The 23,055-nt window shown below is 47.1% G+C and overlaps 1 protein-coding gene across 1 annotated transcript; it reads right to left on the bottom strand.

Annotated features, from left to right (window-relative positions):
• Positions 1 to 4,953: 4,953 nt before the first annotated feature.
• Positions 4,954 to 21,511, bottom strand: FAH (fumarylacetoacetate hydrolase). Its single transcript, XM_082769246.1, has 14 exons — positions 21,319 to 21,511; positions 18,826 to 18,936; positions 18,111 to 18,232; positions 17,170 to 17,219; positions 15,763 to 15,853; positions 15,135 to 15,232; positions 14,824 to 14,876; positions 13,852 to 13,951; positions 12,978 to 13,108; positions 12,226 to 12,301; positions 11,603 to 11,649; positions 10,727 to 10,828; positions 9,612 to 9,729; positions 4,954 to 5,198 (listed from the first exon to the last, which is right to left on the bottom strand). The coding sequence occupies exons 1-14, from the start codon at positions 21,397 to 21,399 to the stop codon at positions 5,119 to 5,121; spliced, it is 1,260 nt and encodes a 419-aa protein (XP_082625372.1). The 5' UTR covers positions 21,400 to 21,511; the 3' UTR covers positions 4,954 to 5,118.
• Between the last annotated feature and the right edge of the window lie 1,544 nt (positions 21,512 to 23,055).

Genomic DNA, 23,055 nt, shown 5'->3' on the forward strand with positions numbered 1-23,055 from the left:
AACAGCTTCTACACTGAAAGACTGTGTCAGTTGTGGTTTGTGCTGCTTGCCAGGATCTCATGCATGGAGAGCACAGAGCATCTGTGGGGTCTCTCTGAAGAAGGCACAGAACAAGGAACATGCTGAGTGAAAGGCACCCAGAGCACTCCTCTTGAGAAAGATGGAGAGGGAAACTGCTATTTCTCTCACCTCATGAAAGGACTGAGCTGCCTCAGAGCTGGGCACTTTATGTATCTGCTCACCCCTGCAGCAAGTTCTCTGGCAGAGGGATCTTCGTGCCCACAACCCAGCTTGCCACAGAGATAAACCCACTGATAAATCATTAACCATGTCCTAGTCAGAAACAGACTGGAGCCTCCATGCTGCTTTCAGAGCAGCTACTAGGGCAAGTAAAAGATCAGACCTGAACTGAAGCCAACAGTGGCTGAATTTGGGCAGACACCCCAGAAAACAGTGAACATAAAACTTTTTTTTTTTTTTTTTGAAAGAAACAGGGACCAGTGCCAACCAAGAACCACACAAACACTGCTGCAGCATACAAAGGTGTCCCCAGCTCGCTGGGCCCTTGAGGGTCTCAAAGGGTAACTTCAGTCCACACAGCTAGAGCTCAGAAGTGGGACTTGGAGGGAGAAAACACCATGCTCAGACTCCAGCAGTCTCCACAGCACACCTGAGGAGGTGAGCACAGAAACCCTGCCTATTGACCAGCCTCGCTTTATCAGCCATCACTGGTGCCCCAGAAGAGAAAAGGTGAGCATGAGATGAAGGCAGTGCCTTTTCCAGACAGCCACAAATTCAACTTCCCCAGAGCCAGACTGATGCTGGCCCCTTGCATTATCTGCACACAATCCTGTTAGCACATTCGGGCCATATTCAGTGCATTCAGCACCATCACAACAGCTTCAGCTGAGCTGCTCATGCTGTGAAAGTGCTGCCTAATGCAGGCCAGACAATTTAAATTCCTCTTTTCCTCTGCCTCCCATCGCTGTCTCTGACCCTGTCAGCGCAGATTTGCCAGCCTTCAAACCACTTGTCTTAGCTGTCCTGTGGTTTTACATCTCGGGTGAATTGATTTAAATAAAGGATATTAAATCCTGAATTTTAACCATGTCTTAATGCAGCCATGGGAATTCTTGATTTCAATCTACATTACTTTGCATTTGCACTTAAATATATTTTCTTTAAAAACAGTTAATACCCTCTGGCCAGCATTCTTTTTTGCTAACCAGGAGAAAAACAGTGATCACACATACATTTTTAAAACAATGCACAGCTTAAAACTCCTAGATGCATTTATGCTGAGGGTTCAACTCAGTCAGCTCACAGTAGTATTAGGAAATGTTAGTTGCAAAACTCTGTGTTAATGACTGGGACTTGGCCAGGCAACTCAGAAGAAAATCAGAAATCAGTCAAAATACATTAAAAATACATTAAGCATGCTGAATCCATAAGGAAAGAGAACTTCATTAAAATATATTTTATATTTAAAAGTAAATGGATTTTTCAAGCAGCAGCCATGCTACTCATAATAGGTTTGTATAGGGCAAGATGGGGCCAGTGCTTCAGCATGTTCTTCGCATACTTCCAAAGACTTCCAAAGCTTTAAATCAATTTTAAGGTTCCAGAAACACTCTCCACGTCTCTCACTAAGCAGTGACCATGTGAGCATCCTGGACAGAAGCTGCAATCAAGCCTGAAAAATGGCCTCCCATATTCCTGCTTAAGGCCAAACCTATGTGAATATCATTATCAGCAGTGCCCATTTTAGCAAAGTCACTACCTTGACCCTGAACAGCCACTGAAAAAGCTTTATACTTTGAATAATTACTGCCTGGTTAATAAAGAAATTAAGAGTATTGCTGACCTAACTGCTTTCATCAACACTGATGTTTTTCTCATCATATCACATCAATTTCTAATTAGAACCTCTGCAGAAAAATATTTTTGGTGAAAAAGGCCAGTATTTCACACTGAAAATCCAGTGTTTTGTTTAAATTCAGAACTATGCTTTAGGGTTTTTATTCTGTTCTTTTCTTTTGGCACACAATTATACCACAGTGCTATCATAAATTATACCCAGCTCTTTCATTACACACCAACCAGCTGACACTTTGATCTAGAAAAAGATACATCTTAAACAGTATCAACCAGAAGCTGCCCTTAGCTTTTTTTAACAGCAAAATAAAACCAGATGGATTAAGGTACAGGAATGTGATTCACTGTGTCATTATAAGGCAGCATGATCCTGAGGCACCCCCAGGCCCTTCCACCCAATGTCTCCCCACTGCTCACCCCCAGGATGGCGGTGGGGAATTGCCAAGAAACACTCACCGGCATGGAGGGAGCTCCTGGCAAGCATTGAAGCTGAGGTTTCCATCAGCTGTGCTTTGCCCAGGGAAGCAGCATCTCCCTTCCCATGCAATATTGTAAAGCTCCAAACAAGGCTGCCAGGATGGGTTCTACTTTTCCTCCAGGCCTCTGAAGACACAAGAAGGAATTTCTTCTCCTACATCCAGGTCATAAACGTGGTGCTATGACACAGCAGAGGAGCAGGAGCTCTGGGTTTGACTTTTTTCCTTTCGTTGTTGTTGGAAGCCAGTATACAAGAAACCTAATGAAAGCAGACTTATATTGAATTAAAAGTAATAAACTCTGGAAGCAAAGAGAGCCATGCTCAAATCTAATTGCGGCAACAGCTTCCAGAAGCACAGAGGAAGCTCTCTGCAGAGAGGGACAAGCCATTTCAAATGTCCCTTTAAAAAATAAACTCCTCTCAGCACCAGGTCTGCACACTTCACAGGGAGTCCCCAAGCATCCTCATGCTCCAAGGGCCTCACATTGAAGCCTCAACTTCCTTCCACTCCTGCAGATGCCTTCCCTAAAATGAAAGGAGGTTTCCAGCACCCTTGGGTTTTAAAGGTCAAGCCCACAAAGTGGACACAGCTGCCCTGGATGAGGCCAAGTCCTCAGGAGGTGCCCAGAGCACCTGGGTGTTTTCCAGAGCTTTTTTTGTGGTACTACGGTACCTGTAGCATTGCTGGTTCCTTAGCAAGTGAAAACAATGCAATTTTGGGGACGTTGCCATGCAGATATACACTCACCTCAGGCAGGATGCCCTGGTGGGGGGGGGGGGGGGGATTGGTACTGTGGGCGGCCTAGGCTTGCTGGGCCTGCTCCCCGTCCCCACAGTGCGCACCAAAACCAGGCTCACCTCTTTCTCCTGAAGGTGAAACGTCACCTTGGGCATAAAAACCATTTCTCTCCTTTTTTAGCTTCCGTGGGACTGTGGCATCATGACAAAGCCACAACGTGGGGCAGCCACAGCTTTGCATCAAGGACAGCATGAGTTATTTCTAAATCCAAGAGGGAAGGTGTCAATTTGTGGTTGTCCTTTGGGGTCAAAAGAGAGCATAAAGCATCCTATCAACTGACAACCGAGTACAATAAATTAAATATCTATCTAGTAGTCCAATTCAGGGTATCCACAAGAGCTGGAAGAAAAATATTACTTTTTCTTGATAAACAAATAGCCACTGTTTTCCTGGCCAGGCCATCCCTTCTGGTAACAGTGGAATGTCTTTGGCTAAAATTTTAAGTGGATTTAGGGATGATCCTCCCAGTTTCATGCTTGGAAAGGACCATTATTATTGCACACTGAGGCTGCCTGGAAGAGAGCCCGTTTCAGCAAACACACCCCGTTGCAATGATTTATCCACTCTGTCACATTTTTTCATTAATCTTCATTCCAAATTCACTTTTCTCTCCTGCCTGGCCAAGGGGTCACATTCCTGATGAGTACTGGATGCTCCCCCTGGATGACATTAAATATCGGCATGGCCCGATGCCATATTACCTAGGCTTTGAAGTGGATGGGCCCAGACCCTCTCCTACAGGGAGCTCCACAAACAAGACTTTTGAACTCAAAAGCTCCATATAGCCAACCCTCCTGCTGCCCACCAACCCCAGCATGAGGAGCTCCTGGCTCTTGGGATGCAGCTGCAGTGTGGGATAGGAAATGATGCTGTGGGGGCACATTGCCCAAAATTACCCGCAGGCCTCAATAGGAGCAACAGGGCAGCCATGGAAAACAGCTCATCCTATTGTCCCTGCATGAAGCCAGCAGCCTCATCAACCCCTTCACTTTGAGGAACAAGCAAATATTTAGCGAGTTTCCCTTGCACCGTACCAGAGTTCATTATCTGGTCTCCCGAGCTCCTTCAGTCAGTAATACCCTCTAATTGATGTGATCTGGCACTCGGCCATGGAGTTAAATTGATTTGTAGGCCAGCAGGACGTGGCAGATGCCCTTTACACTTGAGACAAGTGTTGTGTGGCTTTGTTTGCTGCCCGCTGCAAGGAGCTGCCATGGCACTGGGTGGCAGAAAGGAGGGGGGCAGCCTCCTCCATGTCATGGCCCCTGGGGGGTGACAAGGTGGGACAGCCACCACTGGGTGCCTGGGGACAGCACCGGCCATCATGGTGATGCTGCTTCCCTCCCTAACACCAGGGAAGCTGGTGCACAGCCTTTGGTACAGTGCAATTTGTTTTCACTCTGTTTAAAAGGTTGTTTAGTGCCTTGTTGTTTTGCCTTCTTGTGCTTTCAGTTGCATCGATGATCACATTTCCCAATTGCTTTGTTATGTGTTAGTTGAGGGCATGCTCCTGTAGCTCTTCTATTCGGAGGGGTTCACAAGTTTTTAGCATCCATCTGAAACTCACCTTCATCAGAAGATGAACACTGGAGAAACCAGAAGTCAGCATACGATCTCTGCTGGTATCATCAACCCAGTGCTCTGAATATTTAAGTTTATTTGAAGTCCTTTTTATAGCTGCGATAAAAATATTAATACAGAAGAGATAAAAATCTCACTTTCTCTTTAAATCACCCTATTCTCATTCCAAGAACATTAAGCTAGCATTGAAAACCTTTTCTTACCACACCACAGAGCCACATTCATCTTGAAGGTATTTATTGATAATTAAAAACAGTAAGATTCCAATCACTCATATAAAAATAATAAATCTGAGTAAAGCAGCATGTCTGTTAGAGGCGGGGGGGGTTGGTCCTTCTTCTCCTCCTTCTTCTCTTCCTCCTCGGACACCACCTTACTGCAGTCATCATGGACCTGAGATGGCTGGAAGGATTTTTCCTGAGCACTGTCCGAACCCCACACGGTAGCCACTGCCCTGGCAGTAACCTGGTGCCAGAAAAGAAGGGAGAGGTTGTGCTATGAGGACAGCAGGGTTTTACCAAGAATACACATGTATAAAGACACAGAGACCAAAAATGAGTGTAAGTATCCTCAGGTGGATATTTGAGGTTAAGAGTACAGCATTCTTAAAGTTTGACTGAGAAATAAAAACTTTCAGAAATGCAATGGTGGAAAAAAGTTCAAATAGATTGTTTAAAAAAAAAAAAAAGTGAAACACAGCAATATACAAGTTCAGTGAATATGATCAAAGAACAAACAAGATGTGCAATATTCCTGCTTTCAAACCCAACCTGCAGCATCATCAATCTAAGCTGATTTGTGGCTGGCTCAGCCTTGCAATTACTAAAATAAACCTGGGTTCTCTCTCTCCAGCATTAGGCCATCAGGGTACTTAGAACCAGAGGGACGGTCATTAAAAGCCCCCAAACAACAAGACCTAAATCAAGCAGCAATATTCCACAAGAAACTCAGTAACTAACACGAAATATCTGATTATCCTCTTGTGCAGACAGACACCACAAATGTGCTGGCTGCTGCTGAAGCTACTGGTCTGTGACAACATGTCCCACTGCAGGAGGGTGCAGACCGATGGGAGAGGTGACACGGTGACACAGGTGCCACTGCAGCCCTTGCTGCCATGGGTCAACCCAGCATCCACAGCTCAGCTGCAGGGGAAGGAGGGGCACGGACACAGCGAGGGGCTCCGAGCCCATCTGGGAAGACTATTTTGGGAAGAAGCAGCCGAGGAGACCTACTGTAGCTCTCCGCTAGCAACAGCTGATCAAAGGAAGGACACAAGTGGCACATGCTGTGCTGATTTCATAGTTAGAGATGGGTTTCCTAAAATAATGGAATACATCTTCTTCCCCGCCTGTGATAAAAGCCAGCTGCCTTTGAGAAGCTGGGAGGGATGTGAACACAACAGAGCTCAACCCCCGATCCCCACCCGCAGGGGGGTCAGGGGAGGAAGAGGAGAATGGGGTGGGCTCAGGCTGCAGCAGGACAGACCCTGCCAGCACCAGCCCACCAGCGCTGCTGTCACGGCTAGGCAGAGATGAAGTTTTCCCTAGGACAGCAGTGTCTGTAAGTACCTGTATAACATCCATCCCACAGACATCCTCCCAGTACCTGCTAGGCCATCCTCAATCCTCAACATTACCAGAGTAAGACGCTTGCTTTGAGGCTCAGCTCACTTTCCATTTTTCTCATCAGGCTCCATTGCCAGCTTTCCTTTGAGCACTGGCTTATTATTTCAGTCCAGTTTAGTTATCCCTGCTGTCAACTGTGATTTAGAGCAGCACCAAGGAGCGGCACATTTCACAAAGCCAGCTCTGTGCTGCCGGCAGTGTCAGCCAGAGCAGTGTGCCAAGGAGCTGCGGCGAGGTTTGTGCAGCCGGCTGCTGCACACCCTCAGCGAGCCACCGCTAACAGGGCTCCCTCCCCGGGACGTACTTTTTGGAACAGAGTATTTCTCTCATTTTGTGCAGTAGGGCACTGAAATGGTTCCCACGAGGGGAGAAGAGATGAAAGTGAGCAAAAACACTAAGTTGAAATGGGAGACTAGGAATTATGGGCTGGGCACTTGGCAAGAGCTAGTGGTGCTGCGTGGGGAGAGGATGCAATAGCAGCAGCCCTGCCTCAGGGGTGCCCTAAGGTGCTGGATCTGCCATACATCACTAAATAGGATCACATCCCCAGCTGTCCCTGCAGGCAGTCCCAGCAGCACGTGGCTCTCGTGAATGGCGTGATGCCCCCATCACCACAAACTGCAGCTGGTTTGAAACAGCACAGCAGGCTGCTTGACGTGAGACCATCCTCCTGGGGCAGCGGTGCCTTCACCCAGGTTAACAGCAACATCATCATACAAAAAGGCATTCGGGATTCTTGCTCTGGGCATGAAGGTCAGCATGGGTCACAGTCTAGTCTCTTTGTCCCTCAGCTGGACACCACGTGCCCACAGCTCCCAAACTGCAAGGTGCTCATTGCAGATCAGGATGTCAGCATGGAACTCCAAAGAGACATTCATACACCTGTTCCCTAATTTAGGGTTGCTGGCATAGTTACTTGAGAGAGACCTGCACCTCTAGAGGGCAATGGACAGCAGCATCAGACATCTACACACTGCAGCATGAATATACAAAGGCTTGTTTGAGGGCTGAAGTATGTCAGAGGTACCAGGGAGTCCCTGGTACCTCCATCTCCATCTCCCTCCAGTACATCTCAGTCTCCAGCTGTCTCAGCACCTTGCTTTGCAAAGCTGGCAGCACCTCACAGAAACTCAAACCCAGTATAGAGGCTGCCAAACAGGAGGCACTGGGGCTGCGGCCCCACTGGGACAGCTCACACAGCCATCACTGGCAGACTGGAATGCAGCCCTACTTATTTTCTCCACAGAAAGGTCCTTGCTTTTTGTTAAAAACGTTTCTGAAAGAACAAGAATTTTTAGACTGCTTTGGCAAAATTCCTGAAAGTCTTGGCCAAGAATAGCCCATAACCACCACTCAGATCCATGTTGAGTGATAACTACAGCACACAAAAAAAAGCTGTTTTCCAGCAAGGAGTTGTGTGGGAAAGTTTTGTGCATTTTGACTAGTTTCTAAAAGCTAAATCCAGCATGTGTCTGGCAGCTGGTTTTTACCCCCAGCTGTTTTGCAGTGTTCCTGGTTCCTATCACCTCCTGCCTCAATTGAGGGTCATCAGAGACAGCCAAGCCCTGGCAAAGAGCTAGAACAGTGGGGCAGTGCACTTCCAAAAGTATAGCACAACATAACTCTGATATTTCACCCTTAAACAAACAAACAAACAAAACCCCAGCCATTCATCCAGCATACATACGCAGATGGGCAGGCCCAGTGGCCATTCCTGCGTGCAAACCCTCTTTTTCCTCATGCTGAATATCTTAAGAGGGGAAGTGCTGCAGATCCAGAGGTGTGTCTGGAGGGCTGACCTGACTGTGATGTGCACCTACATGCATGCTGCTGGTTTTTGTCACTTCATCCATTTCAGCATTGCCATGAATGCTGCTCCAACATGTGTCCTGCATAACTGCAGGTTCATGTTTTGCTTAGATGTGCTTCTGCTTTACCATGTTGGGCTTTCTCCAATTAAACACCTCTGTGGTAGAAACACAGCTAGGTGAAGGACCTTTGATTTTACCTGCATTAACTAGACCAGGCAATGATAGCTTGCAGCACATGCCACAATCTTATTTTGCCACTTGCATCCTGCTGTGAGGCTTAGTGTTGGCATCTGGATCACTGCCTGGGGAGTTAAAAAGTTTAAATGAAGATCCTAAGGGGTGTGAAGTAAACGCCTCGTAGTACAGAAAGAAAACAAAGCCCATGCTTTCACAAACACCAGCACTAGGAGATGCAGGCATATGGCAATGCCTCTATGGACAAATCCCATCTATTCTTATTACCGTGTGGGCTGGATTAAGTAGGCAAAGACCTGTGGACACATACTACATCACACTTTCACATCCTTCCAGTTACTGCATAGACATTAGTCACTCACATTTTCTCTGGCCTACATCACATTTGTAAATGTTTTCTCGTCACTTCAGAGCCAGGCGTGTTACTGGCTGGGTCTCAAGAGTGGGAGCTGCTGATGCACAAAATCCCACCAAAATTCTCTAAAAATTCAGTAGACAACGTAGCAAGACGTTTGAATAAGTTTCACATGACTGTTCTTGTCAACTCTTTGCCACCTCAAAGCCATAACGGGGTTGACAAGATGAGAGGAAAGGAAAAATAGATTTGTCTTGCACTGGACTGTGGATTAAGAGAAGGGAGTTGGATTTGGATCACAAAAGGCCACGTTATATTTCAATGCATAAAATCCTTAGTTTCTCAAAATGAAAATTAAAACCATGGCCCAGTATGAAAGAGTTCTCAAGTGCAGCCCTTTTCTGAGGGGACCTGGTCAGCTGTTCTAGTAGGCTTCATGCTACTTCCCACGTACTGAATTTGCAACCCATTAAATTGGATACGCATAGGTCGCCAATGAAATATTATTTTCAAAATGACTTTTTTCAAGACTTGCCAAGCCTTGTAAACTTAGACCATGGTGGCAACAATACATCAGCTAATGCTAGTCCCAGGGTATTTTCACCCATAAAAGCAAACCTACCCCAACATCCCACTAACACTCACACACAGACATAGCGAGGTCATTCACTCATTTAACAAAACAAACAAACTAACCCAGAAAGCATTTATTACAGGGAAACTTCTATCTGCCTCCTTTTACCTAGTGGTAGGTGGGATGGAAACAGCTGGGGCTGCACAGCAGGCACATGGAGCACAGCTCGTGTACTGGCCAGGGGCTTGTGCCACTGCCATCAACATCTGGAAACATCTCTTAGGTACAGTGTAAGAGCAGGAGCTTGGCCATTACCTGTTAAAATGATTTCATCTCCATCCTGCAGGAATTTACGAGACTGTCCACTGCCAATGGGGATTTCTTTTGTCCCGTTCCAAGACAGCTCCAGCATGGAGCCAAAGCTCTCAGGTTCCTGCAGCAAAAGTTATCAACAAATAAACAGCTTTTTAGCACCTGTCCCACTGCTAAGCTACTTGTCGCTGGAGGTAGATTCGCAAATACATAAAATTACAGAATGGGCTTCTGCTGTTGATTTGATTCATTGATACACTGTCTTATTGTTTTGCCTTCACATTTTATTTCCTTGCTTACTGTAAGCAGCCATGCCTTCCAGCTTTTATCTGCTCTGTTTAAAATAGTCCTAAATCCTTTAAGAGAAGTTTGAGCCTGCTACAGAAAGAAGGGAAACAAATATAGGGCACTCAAGCAAATCCAGTGCTTTCATGTAGCCTGTGTTTCACAGTTTTATTTACATTTTTGTTCTTCAGAAGAGCAAAGCTGGCAAAGGTTTGTACATCTTCAATGTCAATTTGCAGTGCAATGAGTTAGAGGAAGCAGAAAACACTTCAGAAGTGCTCAGAATGGAAGTACAGGTAACCCTGTCTGGAAACCACTTCCCCTGAAGCTGTCTTCCAGACAGTGTGAAGAGCATTTATCTTTGATGTTTCAGCAAGTGCCAATACCTTACTCAGATATTGCAACAACTGTCTGTACAAGGAGAATAATAGCTTGTGAAGTTAGGTCCATATATGTTGTATTAGAAAATCTACAAGTTATACTCATGCACCTTTAATATTTTCTTCACAAATAATAATAATTCAAAAAGCTGTATTTCATAAAGTAAAAGCAAGCTTATGTGGATGCTTATACACATAAATTAATTTGCATCTAGAGTTAAATAGTTCTTAGGGAAAGGAACACGGGAGAGATTAAAAACAACAACAAAGGATTAAAAAACATCTCTCAGTGTGATTTTGGGGTTGCCAAACCATTAGCACAAAATGCCTAGGAAGGAACCGCAGGCATTTTCATGGCTGCTCAAACCAAACAGGACTTTGACCCAAAGCCCTGCTCAGTCAGTTTTGGGCTACTGACCAGGTAGCTGTGGCTATCAGTATTTGAACACTCACGGGCCCACTGATGGTTCCTGATGCCAGGAGGTCGCCAGGCCTGAGGTTGCACCCGTTGATCGAATGGTGAGCCAGCTGCTGCTTCATCGTCCAGTACATGTGCTGCAAGAGGGAGGAGGAGGCTAAAGCAATGAAAGGCAAGCCTCTTGCATGCCTATGTACGAGGTATTGCATTCTCTGGATGATGCTGGTCAGATTGTCACTAAAAAAATTCCCTTATTTAACCTTCAGCAGCCTAAAAATAACATCCACAGCTACTCAGTGCTATATTTTTAATAGTTACTGTGGCCTGGCTGATTGCTTTCTAAATGATGACAAGGAGCTATTATGTGCATATAAAATTCAGACTTTACCTTGCAATTTAGTCCCTTAAAATCTCTTTCAGTTAGATGTCAATTCTCCTTTTCTTTCTCTTTAAGGCCAGCACTGCTAACACAGGATTAATGGTCAGGCCCAGTAGGTTCACAGAAAAATCTCCTAATTGTTGATTTGCTGACTACTGATTTACTGATTAAGGTAATTGCTGTAGATGCACAGAACTACATGTGAATACAAAATTGCCTGAGGCGTGCTGCAGCTGGCCCACATGCCCCCTGGCTTACCATGTCCCCATCAGCCCACGCTGCCACAGCCACCAACCACTCTGCCCATGCAGCACCAAGGATAGCCCTGGGCTTGCAGTTGTGTCCATGTGGAAATTACCAGCTGTGACTGCGAGGCTCTCTTCCACCTTGGCACAGCAAAAGGCAATTGCCTTTGCCTGAATCCTAAGCTGAGCAGCAGGAGGAGCTGCTCCCTTGTTCAGTGCTCGGGCACCAAAGTGGAGCTGATGGCATCAGCAAGATTTCCAGCAGAGGCAAGAGACTGAGGTCTTACCTTGAAATTGGATCTGCATATAGTAGTTGGTGTGCTCATTCCTTCTCCTGAGGAAAATAAAAAATAAGAAACAGGAAAACAACTCGTTTGTGTTGGATGACTGATGCTCGAGTCTTTTCATTTTACAGATGGATGACTCCTTTTATCATTGCGATCCCTTGCAGCAAAGAAGCAATAACATTTTCCATTCCCTTATGAAGGCCAGCATTTCACAGAAAACAAGCGTGTGGCTGGCACCAGGGTAACATCAAGCTACCCATTTCCTATTCTCTACTCTACTACAGGAGCAGCAACTGGACCTCCTGCTCAGCAGGGCCATTAGCTGGGGGCTGTGTTGGGCTTAAATCTGACAGTCGTGGACAGCTGCTCATTCCATGCCCTGCAGGCAGCCCCCGCAGGGACCCTCCTCATGAGCTGCTCATCTGCAAGCCCCGGGTGGGCAGCATTCCCTCCTTGGTGCATTGCTGCATGGCCAACAGGGAGCACGAGGAGCTTCCTTCTTTCCCTGACAGAGGCAAAAAGGAGCACTGCAGAGCTGAGAGCAAATTGTCTGGAGTACCCGGTGGGTCCTGCAGTCCTTAATTGGCAATTTCAGCTTTATAACTTGCTCAGCTTTGCCGTACCTTTAATGGCAACAAAGAGATTGATGTCAAAGGTGTAGGGTTCTGCATCCCGAAGGTAGGGCAGTGGCTTGGGATCCTAATAACATATAAAAGGCATGTCAGTCTAAACAAGCAGAAAGGAAAAATTCCATGAGCCGTCCCGGTGACTTTGTTTATGCAGGCTGTGCTGCACGCCCCATTTACTTTACCACTATTACTGTTCAGATTATTGCTTTTCTTGCTCTCATGCACATGTTTTTAAAGACTTTTCTGAGCTGATGTGATATCCACAGATCCAAATTCCCTTTTTTTTGCACTTGGGCTCCAAAATCCCTCTCCATCACTCTGGTGTGGATGTTAATCCAAAACAAATACGGTGCTAGCACAACTTTGTTCTCTGCCTGCACAGAGAAGATGGCAAATTCTCTGTGAGACCTTCATTATCTTTTTCCATTTTAACGAAACGCCTACATAACACAGACAACTGGAAATGTTTGAACAAAGTGTTTTGGAATGAGTCCACTCTCTCTCTACTGCTTCTTGAATGCTAAGCACTACCAAGAAGCTCTCTGATCAGTTTATTTTCAAGATATTTTGAAGGAGACAATTTTTCTGCCCTGCTCAAGTAGGCAGGAAGGCAGTCAGGGTGCCATGTGGCCATGCCAGTGACATCAATCAGCATTTGACTCAAAGAGCTCAAGGTTTCTCCGTGTGTGTGGAAGCAGGATCATGCTTGTAAACTCTCCGAAGTTTCAAGTCTTCCCCTTGCTAACCTGGACAGGATTGGGCAGCACAAATGGCATGAGAGCTTCCATGGTGACAACCCAAGGTGAGATGGTTGTGCCAAAGCTCTTGCTCAGGAACGGGCCCAGAGGAACATATTCCCATTTCTGGATGTCACGAGCTAGGAAGGAAAAATTGAAAGCAATGCCATTTAACACAGTAATTGTTGTGAGCTTTCACACTGGTTGAAGACACAGATCTCTGCACAGCTACTGAACCAGCTGCATGGACTTGGAAATGTCACCGCCACCCATTTCCAGCCATTGTGCCCAAACCCTGATTTAAATCCATCCCTTTCCAACCCTCAAACCAAATTTCTCAGACAGGCTAGATTAGGAAGAAAAGGCAGGGATAATTAAAGTAAGCCAGGCCATCCTCAGATAACCACATTTTCCTCCCCAGTTTAGTTAATGCTTTGACACCCCGCCAGGGGTCCATGCCAGTCATAGGGCTAATTTCACCTCGATAACAATGCTTTTGTCTGCTTAAATCTCTGAACAGAGAGAGGGATTTGTGATTGTCAAATCCTTTCCCTAATCCTGACACTGAAATCAATCCTCTGATGAAATCGTTGTCCTTAGGGCTGCTCCATCCCTGCTCAGAAGAAACTAGATAGATATTAGCTCCTTCATAAGTAAATAAATCTTCATTAGGCAGCAATCACTGGTTCTACTGATTGATCAAAGACAGGTTTAGAAAGAGCTTGAGAAATGCAGGTAGTGTTTCGTTTTGATCCCTTTCAACTATACCCAGTGATTTCAATGCCCCCTAATCTGCTATTAAAAGACATCCTTTATCCATATCTAGGGTTTCCCACGGTGCTGTGATCCCCCCCTCCAGGCAGATGCCCGCAGTGCTGGTTACCGCTCCAGTCGTTCATAAGGACCATCCCAAAGATGTGCTCGTGGGCTCTGCTGATAGGGATTGGCTCCCCGTACTTGTTTCCAGGTCCCACAAAGAATGCCTGAAGTCAAAAACCAAAGTGTTGTTTAAGTTTCTGAAGTCAGAAATCTTTACCATACAGAGGGTTACATGTGTGAACAACCAAGGCTGGGCAGGACGTGATTCTGCATCATTTCCCAGACACAATTAGACAAGGAACATGGCCTACTCCCTCTCTCCCCCCCTCCTTAAGGCTGGCAGCTTTGAAGTGCTTGGAAGCATTGTGTTGCCAAGAGCCAGCCATTAAACAAGGACCTGACTGCACCAAAACATGGGAGTAAAATGGTCTTCCCTAATCACAATCCAGATGATATATATTGTATAAATTACAAACAACAAACCTACAAAACGACAAAACAATCCTTTAGGACCAGGCTAAGCCACAAAATGCACCTCCCACAGATGTTTTGTTCCAACACACACAGCACAGGTTTTCTCTTCCTAGCCAGGGCGAGGTGCTTGGATGGCACTCGCAGCAATTCCCGGCTTCCCCAGCCCTGGATTCACAGCACGGGCGGTCTGGGCTTCTAAAATCCCCCTGTCTGCTAAAGGATCCTGGCTGCAGGGCAAAGGCAACTGCTGGCCAGATAGCAGGCGGTGGTGCCTGATATGAAGAACATGCCGCATGCTTCCAAGTTGCTCGGGTCTGGCCAGACAAGCTGTTTCCAGCCTGAAAACTCAATTACCAAAGCACTGAATGAGCTAAAACACCCTCCAGCCATCAGACAGGAAGATTTCCATGACAGAACTCTTCGTTGCCTGCTACACAGACGTACCAGATGAAATGAATGAGTGGACGTCAAGACATTAATTTTAGAAGCAGCTGAATTTACCTTTTCTTTCCTTTCTTTAATATTTCTCTATTACAATGGCAAGGCAAATAGCCTGTCTTACCATTTCTAACTCAATATCCAGACGCTTGCAAGCACCAAACACTGGAGGTTTATCTGTGGGCAGAAAGAAGAGTGGTTTATGAGCGGGAAGCAGACAGGGCAATGAAAGCATCATGCAGAAAAAAACGAAGCAGCTGATGCTGCCTGGCATGCAGACATAAGATGGATTTAGCTCTGGGCTTTCCTTTGCTCTCTGCCCTCACCCAGCCTGGGCATCCCAGACACTTGCTGCCTACTACTGGATGATGTGGGGGAAAAATAAAAGTTAAATAAGGAGTAAGAAGCCACATTTAAAGCCTGCCATGGACTCACCATTGTCGGGTTTCATTTGTCCCACAGGTCTCCGTATGGGTGTCCCAGACACCACGACAGAAGATGCCCGGCCATGATAACCCACGGGTAAGTGCAGCCTTGTGAAAGAACATCACAGAGCATGGGTTAGTTTGGGGAGCATCACCACCCTGAGCAGCTTCTCGGGGCAGAGGCATCTCGGGGTGTGAGGTTTGAGGCCTGAGCTCTGATGGATGGGCACAAACAATTGCACCTTCCCTGCTCTGAGATAAAGATGGGAACAAAATACAGTCCTGCAGCCATGTAGCTGTGCTTCTCTTGTGCCACTGCTCCCCTAAATTCCTCAGAGCTTAAACCCCGGTTTCTTGACATGTGGCAAAACAATTTCTTAGGTGAATCTGCCCTTGAACCAGAGGTGTGCATTGCTATTGGTGTACCAGCATAGGCTGGGGAAACAGGGCTTTTGGTTCTTGGGAAACGTGGCTTTTGGTTCTCTTCTTGAGTTCTTGACACACTCACAAAGTTCACAGTTTCTTGTCCACTGTGAAATCAGTATTTTGCTGAAATACCCAGACCTTTAAAAATGTACATATACTGACAGAAGATTGTGTAAAACAAGGTGCCCCAGGGAACCACCTGTATGACCCACCAGTTGGGCATCAGCGCGTTCTCCTTGCCCCGGAACATGATCCCAACGTTGGTGGCATGCTGTCGTGACGAGTAGAAGTCGGTGTAATCTCCTGAATGGAAAAACAAACAAACAAACAAACAAACACAAATGTGGATCAGCAATGGGAAAGCCCATCATCTGCAGGGGCTAAAGCGCACGATACGTGACGCGAAGAGCAGGGGGGGATGCAGAGAGTGAAGCGGAGCCATTCAGCATTTCACATGATTACTACGGGGCTGTGAGGAATAGCGTAAGGGTGGTGATTAATGTGGTTCGCCTGGAAAACGATGACAAAACCGGCTGTTTTTTTGGTTTCCAGCCCCCGGCGGCGAAGACAACCCAGGGGCTGGCGCGGGGCGGGCGGCTGCTGCCCTCTGCTGCCGCCGCTGCGAGCAGCTCGGCGGCCTGGCGCTCGTTTGCAGCCTCGCTGTGTTAATTTGCAGCCTCGTTGCATTATTTTGCAGACTCGGTGTGTTATCTCGCAGCCCCAGCAGGGGATACAGGCAGTGCTCGCTCTCGGTACAAGCAGGACTGGGGCACAAGGACATAAACGCTGCGCGAAGCTAAATAACGCGCAGCTGCAAGGTGCTGGCAGGGGGATATTGCCAGGGTCGTGCTCTCACTAGCAGCATGCACGGGGTCTGCAATCCTTCACCGAGCTGTCTGCTGGGGAAGCATGGGCCTATTCATCCCCACACTTTTTGTAGAAGGTGTCACGGTTCCTGCAGGAGAGGGCAGGCTGTCCCATAGCCCTGCTGCGCCCCGCGGGAGCCAAAAGGCTAGTGAAGCAGTGCTTGGTAGGGGAATGGGCAAGTTCACGCAATCCTGGGCTGGTCACATCCCTCCAGTGATTTTGGTCGAGCTGGTTTTGATTCATATATAAATTTCTGTCAAAACTTTGAAGATGCTTCTCACTCCAAAACAGTCTGCGGCCTGATGTGGGCTGGGATGCAGGGTAACGGCCTGGCGGCGGGGACTCACGCTTGTTTATGAGGCTGTGCCTGAGTAAAATTTTGTAAGATCTGGATTATTTTCTGATGACAAATGGGGACAATGTTTGAAGTTGAACTTGTGTTTCCTGCCTGGCTCTAATCACAAAGGTCTTTGGTGATGCAAATCTGATGACAAGAGTTTGTGGCACCAGACAACCCTGATTTAGTGAAAATCCAGGAATTTTCTGGCTGCTGTTGAGCTTCCCTGGGCTTTTCTATTCCTGTGCTGCAGACAGCACCTACCATTCATTGCATACAATAATGTACTTCTGGCTCCTACAAAGCCCGCTCCCTGTTGCAGCTAGGATCTGTCTGAGCAATCTGGACATAAAGCAGCTCCTCTGGGCAAGAGCAAAGGGCAGCACCGAGCAGCCGGCGGCTCCAGGAGGCTTACCGATGTGTGCTGGCAGGTGCATGGTAGCAGAAGCCTGAGGTACAAATGCTCTGAAATAAAAGACAAAGACTTCAGCTCTCGGCAAAGTTGAGGCTCTCACCCTGAAGTGGTTTACAAGCATGTAAGGGACTGAGCGTTTCTCTCGAGCAGCTCAATCTCTAATTTGCTTTGCCAAACCTTGCAGTGATTCCTTTCTAGTTCAAGGTATACAGGAAAATTTAGACTTAGACTGCACAGGCTGCTGCTGCTGAGAGGGTTATGACCAGAAGCAGCACCCTTCACGGTGGGCAAGGGAGGTGAGAAATGGATGCAGGAGCAGGCTGTTGTGCAGAAATGTGCTCTGTCCTCTGCCCTCCTTGGTGAGGAAGGGGCGAGGCTGTGTTTTGTGTCTCTGGGGGTGTGCAGGGAAGGTCCTTGTGGCAAGCAGAGCTTCAGCAGCTTCCTGGCATGTGTGCCACCCAGCAGGACAGGGAGGAGTCCCCTGCCCTGCCCTCCCCTCCCGCACCAACGCACCACCATGTATCTTGAGCCACTTTGCCCCAGCCGGCTGGGTTTTGGCAAAGTGAGATGGCTTCAGGGGGGCAGCTGGAGGGCAGAAGAGCCACAGCCTGGGCAGACAGAGCTCTGCTGGGCAGGTGGGAGGCACAGACCAGAGGCTTCGAGGCTACCTCCCGCGTGGAGGCCATGGTTGCCACGCTGTGTGTGGAGCCCCAGGTGTCCCCAGAACCCAGCTCGTCCCTCTGTAGGGGTGCAGCAGATCCGGGCACACCCCAGGGCGTAATCTCCATGTTCCCAAGCAGGGGTTGACGCCCCGGATCTGCGGGCGGTGAGAGGATTAACCAGCAACATAACGAGGAGTGGGCAGCTCTCGGCAGGCCCCAACGCTGGGTTAAATACCCCTCAGATGGCGTGTGGCCACCTCGGGTCTGGTGCTCGCTCACCGTTTCCTCAGGCCCGCGTTGTCCCGCAGCGTTGGCTCGGTGGCCGACAGCAGCGTCTGCAGCAGGGCCCGGGCTTCCCTCCAGGCTGCGGGGCCCAGCCCCATGAAGGCGTTGAGGGTGGGCTGTGGGGTGACAGAGAGGAGGGGGAGGCAGATAGCAGACTGTGCCTCGCTTCATAAAAACACCCTTCAGGTCCCAAATCCCCTGCTGCCCTGGCTGCCTCCACAGCGATGGGTTCTCCCTCAGAGAAGAGCACAACTGATGGCACAAGCCCATGTTCCCCGTGAGGGGAAATTTGCCCCAAATTTGGGCTCTGCCGCAGAGGCATGCCCCCCAGCACCAAACCCTGGGAAATCTGGATTCCTGTTTCTGCTTTAGACTCAAATCCAAAGTTTCAAACTGAAAGCTGCTAGTGCTGCTCTGTGCTTTGCTAACCAACCTGATGGAAAAGGCCTTCAGGTGGTCTGAAATATTTTGCTAATTTTGGATGTTTCTCTTTCACCCCTCCATGTCACCCAAAACTTGGGTGGCATTGCTTCATCGTGCTGCTCTTTGACAGTTACACCAAGCTAAAACTGGCCCAACAGAGCTTCAGTGCTGAGTAAAAGCCACCATGTCCAGTTCATGGCCTACATCTCATTGCTCATTGCTAACAACTCTCATTAATATATCTAAAACACATGCAAAAAATCAAACAAGAGACTCTGATAAATACCTGGTCAAAGACATGCTGGTGTTTGGCAAGAGCTGGTCCATTGAACAGATGCTTGATGACGCTGAGATCCAAAATCTGGTCTCCAATCGCTACCCCAATCCTGTGCTGAGGCTGCAAAGCGGTGAGAGCAGGGGGAAGAGAAGAAGAATTTATGCTTGCACCCAAAAATCCTCCAAAGAGGGCATGGGGGAACGCAGCGGTCACAGGGAGCTGGATCCATCAGGGCCAGGAGCTCAATGTCACAGCCGTTTACTACTGACAGCTAGCAGAAAAGGCTGGCTGATGAAAAACAATAAGGGTTGGAGGCAGAGCATCCTCACAGACTCCTCCCAGACTTGCAGGGATGGAAGAGCACATTCCCCTCATCCCGGCCTTTTGGGGGAAGGAGAGGAAAATGAAGAGGTTTCTTTCCCTGCTCCAGAAGTATTTGCCCATTCCCCATTAATGACAAACGTTTCAGAATGAGTTCACGTATTTGAAATAGGTTGTGAGGTGGGAAGATGCTATTTCTCCTTCAAATGGGGACCTGCAGCATAGATGTACAATGGGCACAAAGGATTGATCTCATCCCTGTGTGTGTATTATTAGAAAGAAATTGGTGTTTCTACACTCCAGCTCCTCCTGAGCTGAGGAAAGGTGCTCTGTGCTCCACTGCTGTGCATCTTGCTCGGCCACGTTATCCCTGCATAAGGTCGAAGGAGGTTACTCTGCCTGGAGCAACCTCATAGCACGCCAGCAGTCCACCACCTGAAGGCAAACCCTGGTGTAGATCCTGGTGTAGGAAGAGCTTCCCGTGCATATGGGAGATTGCTGTGGATGCATTTGCCTGCCAGATGCACGCAGACAAACAAAGACCGCGTTCATTTGCTGCAGTCCTCGAAGGGCCCGCGCCAGGCGCGTGCTGAGCCTGCGGTGCCGGAGCAGTGCAGACATTCCCAATGCAGCTCTGCCACAGCTGGGTGGAAATTATAGAAACGCTGCTGTGCTCAAAGACAAAATTTCAATTTTTCATGCCTTTAAGCAAGTAGAGACTAACTGGTCACAGTCATTACGAAAAGTAGATTAACAAAATGGGAAAATCATCAATGAAAATCCATGCTATTAAACCTATTTTTTAGCCTTTAATTTCTAAGCAAGTTTCCAAGTGTGATAATAAGTATTTATTCAGCAAACATTCCTGCAGAAAACTCTAAAGGTCACATCAGGTTAATTTGTAACTGGGATAGACAGGAATTACATCGACTGCTTTAACTTGAAATCACTGGAACATTGTGCCACTTTTAAAACGTTATTTTCCCAAATAATTTCTGCCTTTTAATAAGATCTTGGCAAAGATGTTTTCTTCAGCAAACGGTCACTGGAGAGGGTGGAAAAATAATCCAAACTTGTTAGATAACAACACACGCATCTAGGAAGAGATTAAATGAACCATCTCATTTTATCTTGGGAAAATACCAGATCAGAAAACACAATCTTTGGGCTTAAATTCTTTTTTGAACCTGTATTGATAAGTGGAGACAGCAGCAAGCAGGAGATAATAACAAAGTTTCAGTTCACAATCCTCTAGTTTTTCCTTCCCAGAAATCACTCTCTTCTCCAGGGCACATTTCAGTGGCTCTGGCAGGTTGGGTGTCTGCAGGTCTGAGGTCAGCAGTCAGCCTAACTGGGCTCAGCACGTAGGAACTGGGAGCTACCTTCTTTGGAAAAGGCTGAGCCACGTTTTCTTACGTGATGGATAAAATACAAGACCTGAAGCTGGCTCAAGATGTAGCCTTTGGGCATAGCAGTTAGGACTTTTGCACATTTAACACATTGCTGCAATGCTTATGCCCAATAAACCACAACTGGTCAGCTGCAGAGATGGAAATGACACAGTCTGTGCCCTGCTTAATGCTTCTGCACCCAGCTCCACCAAACTGATGAAGAGCAGGCTCTTAAAAGAAAACAGAACAAGGCACTCACTTGAAAATACAGCTATTTCAGGACAGAATTCATTTTCCCCCTATGCTAGTTCATATTGTGCAAACGGGACTGGATGCTACAGAGTTAATGGCAGATGAAATAGGTATTTAATGTGGCTTCTTGAGGGTGAAGGTGTAATTATACCCAGTCACAAAGAGAATGAGGAATTGAGTCCAAAAAAAAGTCAGTGCAAACAGTGATGTGAAAGGATCAGATTTAATGATTTTACAAAAACAAACAAAACACCGACAGTCAAAACTACATAAAAACTCTAGGATGTATTAGCTAAAACACTCGTCAGGAATACTAACACTTTCCCTTTCTTTTCCATAGTTTCAAGGAAGCTGTCATAAAAATAACCACATTTAGCAAAAAGACAACGTGCCAGCTACTGCTCTCAAACAAGGAAGCCTGCACCGATGTCCCAGCCCGTGAAGTTTTTCCTTATCCCACGCTGCTGGGAATTTCTCCTCTTATTCATAGGCTCCGAACAATTACAACAGCCCCAGTGCAATGCATGTTGTTACTCACCTCCTCCTTCGTGGAGAAAACACCATAGGGGAGATTTTGGAGAGGAAAATCTGAGTCCTTGTCTACCTGGATGAAAGACATGCTGAGTGCCAGCAGTCCCTGCTTACGAACCTGCCAGGCTGCTGTGCTTCTACCTGGAAGGAAGAACCTCTCCAGATGTCGCAAAGGGGAGCACAGAAGCACCAAATCCCACCCTCCGTCCTCGGCCCCAAACCAATCGCAGCCCCGTCTCCATCCCACCCCTCTGCCTGCTCCTGCTGGCAGCCGCCGCAGTTAATTAGTGCCAGAGGTTTGCGTGAGTCAGCAGCTGGTAACTGTTCCTGGCGAGAAACAGGCTCTTCCTGCTTGATAAACCCTTCCGTGAAACCAGGGCCGCCTTTTACTGGCTGCATCCTTGCGGGTGGCCGAATCCCAGCAGACAGCTCCGGCCGGTGCGGCCGGAGCAGGGCCACGCTGCTGGTTCACCTCCCGTGGGTTGCGTACCTGCCAGGGCGATGGCGAGATGATGATGCCCACGTCAGATGGAGCAGGTCTTCTCCCAGGAGCACTGCAACCCTGAGAAAATTGCACAACTTGCACCTGAAACTGCACTTCACGTGCGTAGCAGTTTTGTAATGCAGGACCCAAGCCCTGTTTTCCCCAGATAGCCCCAATTGCTTAAAAACACGTACAAACAACAAAAAAAGAACAGGGAGATTTTGCCTTTTTCTGCTCCCAGCCCCAGCTTTTTCCTACCCACAGGACATCCATATTCAGGAAAAGTAGAAACCAATGAGGGAATATCTGTAGAATTAAAACTAAATAGCAAAGACCACCCCTTTTCAATAAAAAAGTTAGATGGCTTGCGACTGCCAAGCCAAAGAACTGAGTCGCTGCTCAACTTTTTAATTTTTTTTTTTTTTTTTTTTTGGCAGAGAAGACTCATTAGAAGAAACGCAGCAAGCTGTAGAGCCAGATATTCAGTGTAAGATGACACAACACCATTGACAACCACCCATCTGTGACAGCTCTTCCCTCGTGGAGAAGAAAGCTCACATGGTGCTGTCTGGCATGGGGTCTTATTTAAAACAATACTATTCCTAGCACTGACTCCTGTAAAATTTCCTGTAAGCAAATTCAGTATCTTAGGTGCCACTCCATTCCAATGATTGTTTAAAATGTTTAACACAATGAAGAGGTTTTGTGCCAAGCTTATAGGAACTGTGCATATGACCTTACTCCAAACAAGACCTTGGAAGTATGTATCAAACACTGCGTGCATCTTGAAAAAACAGATTTATTCAAGTGTTTTGTGGTGCTGTGAATACGCTGGTATTAATTAAAGTGTTCATCTGCTAACCTCAAGCTGATGACAAAATATAAAGCATTACTGGTTATCCAGATTGAGAGGCAGATCAACCACCATGATAACGTGGAGCTAATGCCAAAGCAAAGGAAGATGACACAACTCTTATTGTTAGGGAAAGAAGGATTTCCAGTCCAAATGCAAGCTTATTGAAAGATATGGTCTTGATATATATTCTTAACTCCTATCTGCATAAACCAGGCCACAAAGGTTTTTAGGTTGCTTTGAGAATGATGTGTAGAAACAGAATTGCCTAATACTGACCCAGGCCGAGTACTGCCACCACACTGCAAGTCAAGTTTCCTCTTGGCACAGTCACATTTCCTACCATACAATCAAGTGCCAGAAGAGTTGTTGCTTCACAGCAGGCAGTGGTAAAGAGATTATGTGAA

Source organism: Aythya marila (assembly GCF_965140915.1).
Source record: "Aythya marila genome assembly, chromosome: 11".
Classification (NCBI taxonomy): domain Eukaryota; kingdom Metazoa; phylum Chordata; class Aves; order Anseriformes; family Anatidae; genus Aythya; species Aythya marila.

Bases quoted from the DNA above. Each gene is read 5' to 3' on its own strand.
- FAH (XM_082769246.1), bottom strand. From the start codon at position 21,399: ATGTCTTTCATCCAGGTAGACAAGGACTCAGATTTTCCTCTCCAAAAT. The intron at 17,220-18,110 runs GTGAGCGAGCAC...CTTTTATTTCAG, and splicing joins AACGCGGGCCTGAGGAAACG to AGCATTTGTACCTCAGGCTT. The intron at 5,199-9,611 runs GTAATGGCCAAG...TTCTGGCACCAG, and splicing joins AGATGAAATCATTTTAACAG to GTTACTGCCAGGGCAGTGGC.